Source organism: Xenopus laevis, chromosome 2L (genome assembly GCF_017654675.1).
Source record: "Xenopus laevis strain J_2021 chromosome 2L, Xenopus_laevis_v10.1, whole genome shotgun sequence".
Classification (NCBI taxonomy): domain Eukaryota; kingdom Metazoa; phylum Chordata; class Amphibia; order Anura; family Pipidae; genus Xenopus; species Xenopus laevis.
In genome coordinates, this window is record NC_054373.1 from 126,029,681 (window position 1) to 126,042,767 (window position 13,087).

General features: G+C 36.1%; 1 protein-coding gene across 1 annotated transcript; it reads left to right on the forward strand.

Annotated features, from left to right (window-relative positions):
* The first annotated feature begins 594 nt into the window (after positions 1-594).
* Positions 595-7,004, forward strand: LOC108707733 (G-protein coupled receptor 183). The gene is made up of 2 exons (XM_018245720.2): positions 595-676; positions 4,260-7,004. The coding sequence occupies exon 2, from the start codon at positions 4,268-4,270 to the stop codon at positions 5,309-5,311; it is 1,044 nt and encodes a 347-aa protein (XP_018101209.1). The 5' UTR covers positions 595-676; positions 4,260-4,267; the 3' UTR covers positions 5,312-7,004.
* Positions 7,005-13,087: the final 6,083 nt, after the last annotated feature.

Below are 13,087 nucleotides of genomic sequence, written 5' to 3' on the forward strand. Positions count from 1 at the left end.
CCTATAGCAACCAATCAGTGATTAGCTCTTTAAAGCCAGTTGCAAGTAGGACAATGAATGCAGAAATTTGATTGGTTGCCATAGGTTACTGCCCATGGACAAATTTGCCCTTTGTTGATAAATGACCCCAGTATCTACTATAATACTATAAATACAATAAAATACAAAACTTTGTATCTACTATAACAACACGATACAATATATATTTAATTATTATGAATATATTTATATATTTTTTCTGCATATAACATTTTCTTTGAATTCTGTTTTTGTGTGTACAGTGATATCAAAACTGTATTTAGTGCAAACTATACATTTGTTATTTGTAAAGGAAAAACAATGGTGTATATCTTCATATATCAGCTTACCTGCAATAAAAACTAAATGTAGTTGTGCTTCTGCAAACACTAACAAACTTACATTATATGTTAAACATATGATGAGAAATATGATAATGATAACTTCTGTGTCTACCACAGGAAGAGGAAGCAACTCTGAATCTGGTTAGTTATGTGCACACCAACATTTTCACTCTAACCACACATGAAAATCACATTGGTGCAATTGCTACAGGAAACCAAAATATCCCCCTACTCCAAGTCTGTAATAAGTTTAAATGTCTTGCAACCTGCACACTTCTCTCTCATCACAAAGCCAGAACCAGCCTCTGTGACCAGTAAGAGCCATTATATGTTATATATATTTCTTACATTGTGTTTTTTATTTATATCAGTTCTGTACATTTTAAGAACAGAACAAAGTGTGTTTGTAATATATTGGTATATAAATAATAATTAATAAGTTTACCCTGGAAAAGGAGAGTAGTGTCTGGTAATTATAGGGATCTGGTTTTCCTTTGCATAATGTATATAACATCAGTGGGGTTGGTAGTAATCTACTATGTTCTAGGTTTCCCACTCCAATACAAGGTGGAGTTGTGGGAAGGTAGTCAAATGTCTTTGTGTTTCCTTTGACTCCCAACCAAAATTGTAAAGTGAGGGGAAGGGGGTAATGATTTCCTAATCTAACACAAATATCTGTGGGCTGGAGAATGGAAGAGTATGGTCTGATGCTGTGTCTGTTGCTGTATATACACCAGTAGAAAAGGTGCTTTGTGTGCCACTGGCCTTCACCCCTAGCCAGTACCCCCTAACTTCTCTATCTCTCCTCCTGTCTTAATTAGATTGATTATCCTTGTGTGCTACTGACCTTATGGTGGGAAAGAAATGAAACATGCTTTTGTTTATGTTCATCTTTTATCTGAGATTTGGCCCAAGCATTTTTCTTTGGAAGACACTCAGGGGCATATTTATCAAGGGTCAAATTTCGAATTAAAAAAACTCGAAATTGGAATTCAAAAAGATTAACCAAAATTAAGTTGAGGTTTTTTTTGGACCAATAGGTCCATATTGGAACAAATAAGTCCGTATTCGGTTTTTCCCCCAAAAAACTTCGATTTTTCAAAGTCCACCAATGGACTCCAAATAGGTTCTAGGAGGTCCCCCATAGGCTAAAACAGCAATTTGGCATGTTTTACATGGCAAATGGTAGAAGTCGAATTTTTAAAGCGACAGTACATGATAAATTTCGATATTCGAAATTTTTGAATTTATTTCAAATTCAAATGTAATTTGGACTATTCCCTAGTTGAAGTACACAAAAATAGCTCGAAATAGATTATAACGTTTACATCTTTATATTGTGAAGCAGATGTTTTCTTTCTATACAGTAGTTCAGTTTTTTTAAGGAATTCAGCAGAACCAAATCTGACCCTGCTGCTCCTGTTGGACTAATCATTCCTTCAATGTAATGAAAGGGACTAACGTTTAATCACTTACTGAACTCATTGCATTGACAGTTTGCTCTACTCTAACTAGATATAAAAAAGAAATGCACTAGAGCTAACTTGTTACATAAGAAGCAGTGCATCTTCACAAAGATCAGTATAGTACTGTGGGTTCCTTTGCTTTAAGCAATTTATTTTTTATTTTGAATATTTTATTTCACTTAGAGGGCATACATTTCCATGGTTTCAAGGTAATAATGATGTCGTGCTTAAACAAACATCACCTGCCCTAAATCAAAATGGAAGATAAGAGGTCCCAAAAAAGTAAGATAAGCAATATCAAGTAAGAGTAACAATAACAATTGAAGCCTCACAGTCAGTCTATTTTTTTAGTTGCTGTGGCAAGTGACTCCAACAACCAGGCAGATTAATAACATTATAAATCATACAAAAAGGTTTGTTTTACTGTATTAACATTTCCCTATAAGTAGATGCTGGGAAAGTGTGGTGGATTTAAACAGATTTAAAATTCAAATGGTCTTAGCTCTCCACCCTATTATAAGAATTTATTTAGGGTAAAAAAAAAACCTTTAAGCCATTCTAATTCTCATCAGTACATTAAGGGGCAAATTTACCTAGGGTCGAATATCGAGGGTTAATTAACCCTCGATATTCGACTGGCGAATTAAAATCCTTCGACTTCGAATATCGAAGTCGAAGGATTTAGCGCAATTCGTTTGAACGAACGATCGATGGAATAATCGTTCGATCGAACGATTAAATCCTTTGAATCGAACGATTCGAAGAATTTTAATCCATCGATCGAAGGATTATCCTTCGATCAAAAAATTGATAGGAAGCCTATGGGGACCTTCCCCATAGGCTAACCTTGGCCTCGGTAGGTTTTAGGTGGCGAACTAGGGGGTCGAAGTATTTTTTTAAAGAGACAGTACTTCGAATAGTCGAACGATTTTTAGTTCGAATCGTTCGATTCTAAATCGAAGGTCGAAGTAGCCCATTTGATGGTCGAAGTAGCCAAAAAAAACTTCGAAATTCAAAGTATTTTTCCTCTATTCCTTCACTCGAGCTAAGTGAATGGGCCCCCTAAACTCACTGTATAACCTCACGAATTAAACTCACTGCTCAACAGTCTACTTTTCCTTAGCTAGACATACCCTTAAAAAAGAACACAAAATAGGAATATACAGTACCTTTTTTTCCCCCTGCCATTAACTTCACAATGTTCTCGCTGACTGTTCCCACATAACAAAATCTAATTTCACAACCACAAACATCTTTATGTTACCTCCCATAAGGCTTCCAGGTACAAAAATATTCTATTTTATTCTGCATTGACAATGACCACCTGTTAAAGACAGATGAATTATCTAATACAGATAAATTAACCCTATTATGTCTTCTGCCTATGTTTCAATTCAAATGCCTCCCTCCAGCAGTGGTGGTCTCATAGTTTATGACTGGGATTTTATCTTCACAGAGGTAGCCCACAAAACATACATGGACAAATCATGGTCCTTTATTTAAAGACTTCTACTCTGTAATCTCTTTAACCAGAGATGACTTTACCTGCTCTCTCCAATAATAAGCTAGTACTTTTAATAGGGAGCCTGGCAAATAAGCTCAGGAACATAAACAGAATCATATAGTTTGGTTACTTGCACATGATCAGCAAAATGTGAATCCATTGTTGTAAAATTGAGTTTGTTAATTTATAGGATGTAAAGTAATTTTTAAATGAAACACACTTGATTTGCTAAAAAGACCTAACCAGAAAAAGATGAAGAGATATATAGTTCCACTGCCTGAATTAAAGGGGAGTTCACCCTTAAAGTTAACTTTTAGTTTGTTATAGAATGGCTAGTTCTAAGCAACTTTTCAATTGGCCTTCATTTTTTCTTTTTATAGTTTTTGGATTATTTGCCTTCTTCTTTTGACTCCTGCTTTCTAAAAAACAAATGCTCAATAAGGCTACATATTTATAGTTATCGCTAAGTTTTATTACCTATCTTTGTATTGATGTCCTCTCCTATTCCAATCTCTGATTCAGATCAGTGCATGGTTGATAGAGGTAATTTTGACCCTAGCAACACGATTGCTGAAATTGCAAACGGGAGAGTTGCTGAATGAAAAGCTAAATAACCAAAAAAACACAAATGATATAAAATGAAAATCAATTGCAAATTATCTCAGACTAGCGCTCTTTACATCGTACTTAAAGTTAATTTAAAAGTGAACAACTCCTTTAAGTACAATTGTGGGAATGATAAAGACGGGCAATTAAATCAATATAACTCCTTTTTATACTAAAAACAAAAAAGGAACAGGACCAACATAGTACATAGTAAACTTGTAAACAATTAAAATTTTTCTTGTTGTACTGTGTTCCATTTACTTGTTCTTCTTCACAATGGCTGACTTCATTGTAAATGTCCATTTTCCCTTCCCCCCACAGATATTACCATGGATCCTTCATGGACTAATGTTTCCGACAGCAATGGAAGCCGCTGTGAGGTGCACAGTAATCAGACAATGGCACAAACCATGTTTACTGTGTATTATTGTATAGTGTTTATCATTGGTTCCTGTGGAAACATTCTTGCTCTTCATCTTACATTCAAGAGAGGGAAAAAAGTGAACTCAACAGACATCTATCTGATCAACCTGGCCGTGTCGGATGCCCTGTTTACACTTGCCCTGCCTGGCAGAATTACTTATTACATCTTAAATTTCCACTGGCCTTTTGGAGACATCTTATGCAGAATAACTGCCTTCATTTTTTATACCAACACATATGTTGGCATTTACTTCATGACCTGTGTGAGTGTTGATCGATATATTGCAGTGGTACACGCACTCCGGTTTAGCAAAGTCAGGAAAACTCGATGTGTAAAATACACATGTGTTCTGCTTTGGTGTATTGTGGTCCTCCAAACAATGCCACTGCTGTTTAGACCAATGACAAAGGAAAACAAAAATACAGTTACATGCATGGAATATTTCAACTTTGAAAATGTCAATCACCTGCCAGTTCTTCTCTTGCTAGCCTGCATCTTCGGCTATGGGACACCGTTTGGCATCATTCTCTTCTGCTATATGTGCATTAGCAGGAGACTGTGTATAGCTGCAAAGAACAACCCTTTAGCAGACAAGAATGGGCAATATAAAAGAGCATTCAATGTGATCATGATAGTACTGATAGCAATTGTCCTGTGCTTTACGCCGTACCATGTTAACATCATTCAATTCATGGTTAGAACACTCATTCGTCAGCCATCTTGCTTAGATAATAAAGCTTTTAAGATGTCTCTTCAGATCACTGTCGCTCTTATGAATATGAATTGTTGTGTAGATCCCATTATTTACTTTTTTGCATTTAAAGGATACAAGAAAAGAATTTTAGGCTTATTTAAAATGTATGTCTCAAGTCAATCAGCGTCAAAGCCATATTCAGAAAACAACAGCACTAGTCACAATCAATGTGGCACTATGTTAGTAGAGCTGTAGTGCTGTATGGGACCAGGGATATGTTCAGGACAAACCAATTAGTTCACCAATTAGTTTACCAGCATACTGTAAAATAAAAGAATTCAAAGCAACTCGTCAAAATTACTTATGTGATATTAGAGAGTTTTGAATTGTGTACAGCTTTAAGCTAAAGCATCTATATACATTGCTTCTAACAAAGGATAACTTCAGCACCCATTCCAGGTAAGAGTATATCAGTCTTTCTTTAGGGTTGCAAAGGAAAAATCTAGTGCACCTAGATAAAATACCATCACCATATCTTGGGTCATAACATCGATCCTGTGAAAAAATCAAAGTTCAGGCCAAACACAAGGTAAAATAACACATAGAAGCTGATCTATCATTAATTGATATTTTTTATCAGGCTATAAGGATGGATACCCATTGACAAAGAAAATATGTAACCCTTTAGATTGAATATCTAAATCTATAAGCCCCCAATGTAACTTGCTTTGTGTTAATGACAATAAATAACCACAATATAGGACTCTTCGGGCGTTATAGTTCAGCACCCCATAGAACCAAATGGTGTTCAACTGCTCCAAACCATTCAAAATATTTATTTTTTGTTAAATTTGCATGAAAACGTTCATCTGCTTTGATTAATATCAATTAATCAAACACTTTTACTGTTAGACTAATGTTAATATGTGGCAAAAATCTTCAAGCTGCTTGGAATCTGTTGCCATTCCCCACTTTGATATTTTGTAAATCTGCTGCTTGTTTGCCTTTTTGCCGAGTGCGTTTGTTCAGCAAATGCAAAATACAGAAACAAGATGAATGTCAAAGCAAATAAATTCAGCAGACACAGGACAATATATACATTTCCACAAACAATTTTGTACATGTTTTTTTTAATGTGCAAAAGTCTGTGTTGGATTTAAGTGTAGCAATGAATGGCACTCAAATAATGGATGCTTTGTGCTTGAGTCTTTGCTGTAAGTCTGCACAAACATATGGCATCCAAAGAAAATGAAATGGTTTTTTTGCACTTCGGATTAAGCTTCTTGATATAAAATTGAAGACAGGAATTTTTACTGATGCATTTAATGCACACAGTGATCTATTTATCTATTACTATCTAATACAAAAGTGCCATTCCTGGACCATGCCGTCTTTGGATGGACTTTATTCTGTAAAAATCGCTATTTTTAGAGTAACAGCAGCCTGAAAATACAGACTTGTAGCTTTGTATTGTTTTCTTCTTAGGATCCCAGTGCAGATTTGGGACTGTACATTAGGACTGTAGCTCATAAAATACAGTGACTTTGTCCCCAGGCAATCAGGTCATGAGCACAGCATTTGTGTATTAGTTAGAAAGTGATAATGTGGTGTCTGTGTTGCTTCAGGTTAAGTAAGGGACATTAGGCATTTCCAACCTGTATCATTCCAGCTTCTGGCTAATATATTGTAGCTCCACACTGTGAACCACTGGTGCTAAATAGCAGCAGGTAGGAAAAAACACAAAATTGACAGAGCAAGAATTATTCTTAACATGTTATTTTTGTACAAAAGGTGGGGTACTGCTGTGATTTCATGTTATGACTCATTATATAGTTATGACTCAGCTATAAAAGCTATTTCTCTGCCAAGTTATAATATGAATGATAAATGTTTGGATTTTCTGTTTTATAGCTAATGATTACTGCAATAAATAACTTTTGCTTTCTAATGTATACTTTTGCAGTTATTATTTCTGCACTTTTAAGGAACAAGTATGAGGCTTGGCCTCGTTAGAAATCAGCTCTGTCCCTCTCATGCCAAATGTTTGATACCGTGCAACTCTGACTCAAAAAGTGGTAATGCGACAAGTGACTAGCACCGCAAATCGAGTATAAACACTTACAACGCAAAGACGTTCATAATGTAACAACAAATAGATAATGCACGGTTCTTGATATGTCACCTCTGCTACATGTATGTATTTTATTTTATTTCTGATAACAATAAAACAGTTATATATATATAAAAAAAAGAAATCAGCTCTGTCCATGAGAAGCTCTAAAAGGAGAACTAAAGTTTAACTAAAGAAGTAGGCTAGAAATGATGTGCATTATGGTTTGGGTTTCTGTACCAGCTCAAAGCAACCACAGCCCTTTAGCAGTGAAGATCTGTGTCTCCAAAGATGCCCCAGTAGCTCCCATCTTTTTTTCTGCTGATTCACTCCACATGCTCTGTGCTGCTGTCACTTACTGAGCTTAGGGACCAATGCACAATATATTGAATATATATCATATAAATGTCACAATATAAGGCTGGTTAGTAATTAATACAGATAATTACTACATGTCAGCACATAAACCAGTGCAATTAGCATCAAAATTTAATAATTAGCCTTGTAGAATCAGCTTATATTACAGACAAACATCATTTTCTGATTGATAATTTGTGAAAACCCCTAAGCTTAGCTTCTCAACAGCTGCTCAGAGCCCACTAAACATGTGTTGCAGACACTTTCCAAGATGGTGACCCTCTGTGACAAGTCCTGGATCATTGCTATTGATAAGTTGAAACTTTAGACAGGTACAATAAGTTCATTATATAAAATATGGTATTTTTAACCATATTTGTTTTTAGGGTTTAGTTCTCCTTTAATAAACAGCTCATTTGTAACCAGATCTGTCTCTAATAAGACTAGCCTATGCCATTTCACTGGGGTTAAGTAAGATCTGTGTTTTCTAACCTGTCTGACCGACTAAATGACCGTTCTCTATGGCATGAAAAATGTTGGGACAATCCACACATGGTCCAAAAATCGTATGAAACAAAGATTCATATGACTTTAGCTTTGCGTCTATGTCCAGCTTAAACCTGCACATTTATAAAGAGACAACATATTATGCAGCACTGTATAACATATTGCAGTATACATTCAACATACAGATTACATACTAAAATACAACCAATACAAGAGACAAAGACAGTCCTGTTCAATACAATCTTTCCTTCTCTGGTGGAAAGCTTACTACTGGTATCCTCTCCAAATAAAAATTGCACCTTGTCCCTTGTCTGTGTAGCAGGATGTTCACCTTCCAAACATAGTTCAGATGTTTTCAGTTCACCAAAAATAAATACCTTTTTCGGTTACTTTCTACCTTTTTTTTTATTTATTTTTTTACAGTTTTTTCAAAATTGAAAATTGAAGTTTAATGTGCCTTCCTGTTTCAGTCTTGCAGTTAGTAATTCAGGTGCAGATTCTGAACTGTTACAATTTGCTACATTAGTTCATACATTTCTCAGCAGCATCTCTGGAGTATTAGCAACTATTGTATCAATTATAACAGCTGTCTTTAATGAAACTCGAGAATTCTGCTCAGCAGGGACAGATAAGAAACGTATCAGCTAATGTATCAATTTAGAACAGTTTACAGCATTATTGACCCCACCCCAAACTGCTGTAGCAAGAGATAAAGGCAGAGACACGCTCAGATTCGGGTAGATTAGTCGCCCGGCGACATCTCCCCTTCTTCGGGGCGACTAATCTCCCCCCAAAATGCCTTTTCCTGCCTTCCCGCTGTCGTCCAGAAGAAGAGGAGATTATTCGACTAATCACCCCGAATCTGAGCGTGTCTCTCTGCCCTTAGAAGGTGAAAAATGAAACTTTACACTTCAATATTAGAAAAACAGTCACAAATAGAAAATACAAAGAAATTGAAAAAAAGTTTTTATTACTGTGAACTATCTGAAAACATCTGAACTGGAAAAGTGTTTGGAAGGTGAACAACTATTTTGAAACAGGAGTTTCCAAATGGTGCAGCTGTTCCCCTGGGGATGATTGGAGCAGAAGTATGGGGAGCTTAGTTTGAAGGCCAGTTAGATAAGTTTGTCAATGTTAACATTATTTACTGTGCTAGTTTAGCCTGAAGGTAAATTAGAGTGAGATTTGGGACAAAAAACGCATTCACTGTTCTGTATATGACAAAAGAATTGATGCAGCAATAGATTTTTATAACTTTCTTATGGGCTAAGGAGGGCCCCAACTAACAACCACTGACTAAAAGGTAATGTTTTGTTATTGCAAATTACAGAATGCCTATAAAAATATTTTTTTGTGGTATGTCACATATTTTTTGTTAGAACCAGACTCAAAGTTTACTTATCTATGTAGCTTCTGGACTGGATTGTATGGTCAGTCTGTATATGTAAGCAGGCAGTTGTACAACATTCTTATTAACATTCTTTGTTCTGTTTTATCTACAGAATACCAGAATATTACCAAGCACTAAAAGTATTCACATCAGCCCCAGACCTACTCAGATTTACAGTCTAATTACATAAACACACACAAGCCAGTTTCACTATCATTTTTTTTTTTTAATAGTGAGAAAACCACGTTACATTGAGGAAACTTTCTCAATCACCGAGAGAATATACTAAATCAGTCTTTGTGCAGCTCAGACTCTGGAAGTGACTGAGATAAAAGGTAAGCATAAGTGATGGGGAATTCAGTATCACAAATCATGAAAAATACATTTTGCATAATTTTAGTATTTTGCATTTTATTTGTAAACTAGCAGCTAACAGCCTGTAGTTTGGGGTAGGGAGGGGTTTGCTTATACACAGGGCTTTTTGGAGGACAGTTCATTTGTTTTGATTGCACTCCTTTGAACAAATAACAACATCCATACATATTTATTACGGGAAAAAAGTAGTAAAACCCCCCACTTTCTTGAATACAATATAAAAAATTAGTAACTTATAAACACAATTAGTATGAAGTTGATTTGTAATTAGTGGGTTGGTGTACAGAAATTCATTAGTCAGTTAAAGTGCCAGTGCTTAAATAGTACAATCAGTACCCGTAACTGTAAAATGAATCACTTATTTTTAAAAAACGAATCAATTCATTTTTTTAAAAACTGTACCCTTAATTGTAATATATTGAATTGAATTAATAAACTTGCTTGAGCGTACCGGCTAGATAATTAGCAATTATATTACCACTATAAACTTGAATTCATTAAATTAAAGTGCTAGTGCAAATGTGATAAATTGAAGGTGAATTGATAAACGTTAAAAAATGTGTCCAAGACCGTCATTTGAAAATGAAGTAGGAAAAGAAAATGTTAGAGGTGGAGAGGTCAATTGGTTAAAACCAAACCGTTTCAAGCCTTGATAAAGCTGTTTAGCGAAACGCGTCGGCAGAGTCTCCTACTTCAAAGTTGATTTTAACCTTTTGCTCTTTACCAGTCCCTTTTAGAAACGGTTTGGTTTTAACCAATTGAGCGCTGTTCAACCTTCCTAGTACCGCATTTGATATTCCTCTTCTCTATTTTCTCTTACTTTTAATGACACTGAAGGATCTGTGGTTTTATAGTTGAGTTTCTCTACAAAGAGATAGATACATATCATTATTAGAAACAGCTTATAAAGTATTAGCTAGTTGGTACATGGTTCTCTCACACTTAAACAGGATAAACCCCCAGTTCAGTGAAGAATGTTTTAGGCGTTGTGGCCAAACTGGGTCTGTAATGCACACTTGAGGGGCAAATTCACTAAGGTGAAAAAACGCTAGCGTTCGGCGCTTCGCGCCTTAGTGAATTTGCATTTTCGCTACTGCGCAAATTCACTAACGAACGTAGCTGGCGTAGTTTCGCTAGTGTTACTTCGCAACCTTACGCCAGGCGAATTTTCGCTAGCGACGAAACTACGCAAATTCACTAACTTGCGCAGTGTAGCGAACGCTACCTTTTACGCTAGACTTCCTTCGCCACCTCAGACCTGGCGAAGCGCAATAGAGTAGATAGGGATTGTTTCAAAAAAAGTCAAAATTTTTTCTAAGTCCCAAAAAACGCTGGCGTGTTTTCTACATGACGGGTGATAGGCTGAAAAAGATCGAAAAATTTTTGGGGCTCCCCTTCCTCCCCCCTACATCTCCTGACTCATGGCAACTTACCTAGACAGTGGGCACATGTGTAGGGCAAAATAACATTTTTATTGGCTGATTTGAAGGTTTTCTAGGCATTTGTAGTGCAGATACGTGTTCCTCCATTGAAATTTGAATTTCGCGCCGTATGCAAATTAGCCTTCACTAGCGCAACTTCGCTTTATATAGCGAAACAACTTCGCAAACTTACGCTACCCCTGTGCGCAACTTCGCATTTTAGTGAATTTGCGGAGCGCTGGCGAAAATTCGCCTGGCGAAGTGCGGCGAAGTTGCGCATTCTTAGTGAATTTGCCCCTTGGTGAGGTTTGTCCCAATAACCAATATTCTGAACCTGGATCTATAATATATTTTCAGTAACACAAAGTAATCTTAAGAAAGATCCTCAGAACACTCTATTGAACACTAAGATACCCAACATTAATAATTGTACGAGAATATTGATAACGAGAATATTGATTCCTGGCAGCCAAATTTACAATCACAAAATTTTGGAAAAAACTTATTCCCATTTGAAAGACAATATGAGTTGAATCATGACTAATGAAAAGCTGACCAGAATACTTACAGACAGACATGAGAAATTTAGGAAAATTTGAGGTCCCTGGTACATACAATTCCTTCCAAATTACAGTGACTCTCTCTTCACTTTCACTCTAGATTAGCCCTAGCTATAAATGTTGTTACACTATACCAGGGGTCAGCAACCTTTACTATCAAAAGAGCCATTTTGCCCCCCTCGTCCACTAAAGAAAAATAGTCTGGAGCCGCAAAACATAACACAGTTTATAAACTTTTAAAAGTTTTAACCTTTTTTTAATTTTAACTGTTACAACAAACAGAAGTGCAGTGTGTATGTGTAGGCCTACTTTGAAATAAATTAAACACTGAATAGCCCTATTAAATGTTAGTGTTCTCATCTGTTTAATGTGACTTCTGTTTCTGAAGCTCCATGCTGATCTTCCATCTCTTGTCTTGAGTGTGTGACCGTGGTAAGGACTATGATGAATCAACTTGCTACGGCTCGGTCTTGACGTCTATAGCCCTCGCACCTGCTGGCAGCTTCCCGGTCTCACACTCAAAAAGCCGCCAGCAGGTGCAGGGGCACCTAGATGACAGGCAAAGCCACAAGACTGAGCCGCAGCAAGCAGGATGAAGAGCCGCATAAGGCTCCGGAGCCGCGGGTTGTCTACCCCTGCACTATACAGAACTATCAATACTGACATTTTCTCCATGGTTTTAAACTATATTTATTCTTTGCCCCTCTCCTTTATTACGGCTCCTTAACCGCCACGTCCTCTCACAGCTTCCAGTCATTCGAATACTTTTTTTCTACACAGGAATCTTTAGGTTAAATATCAATAGCACTTGGTGAACCATTGATTTACATTTTTTACTTTTCATTTTCTTATTTCCTCTGCCCTACTGTATCTTCCTTTCTTTTTCTATAGACCAGATATTTACTAAGATAATGTTATCATTTACAATCTGTCTAACGAAAAAAATCTGTTTAAATAAAAATCATTGAAAAGAAAAATGTTAGAGCATGAGTACCCAAAATCCCCTTTAGCAAAGTGAAATTTCTTACCACAAGTATATAATAGATTCAAAAAGAATTGCATTTAACAGGAGATGAATCATTTTAAACTAAAATCTGGGCCAGAAAAAATTCTACAGGGAATATTAAGCCTGGAAAATGTATCTTTACATAAAGGGACTAAAACTGAAAAGACAGGAGCTAAACACTTACTGCAGAACTAAATTACAAGTCCTTTCTATGAAAAAGCATACACAAATCTTACCAATGAAAACTATACTACACAATACTACCACCTTGTGACAAATTTTAGAAATACTCTTTATTTAAAGGG

What these genes read in the sequence shown, in the direction of transcription:
- LOC108707733 (XM_018245720.2), top strand. Translation starts at nt 4,268, where the DNA reads ATGGATCCTTCATGGACTAATGTTTCCGACAGCAATGGAAGCCGCTGT.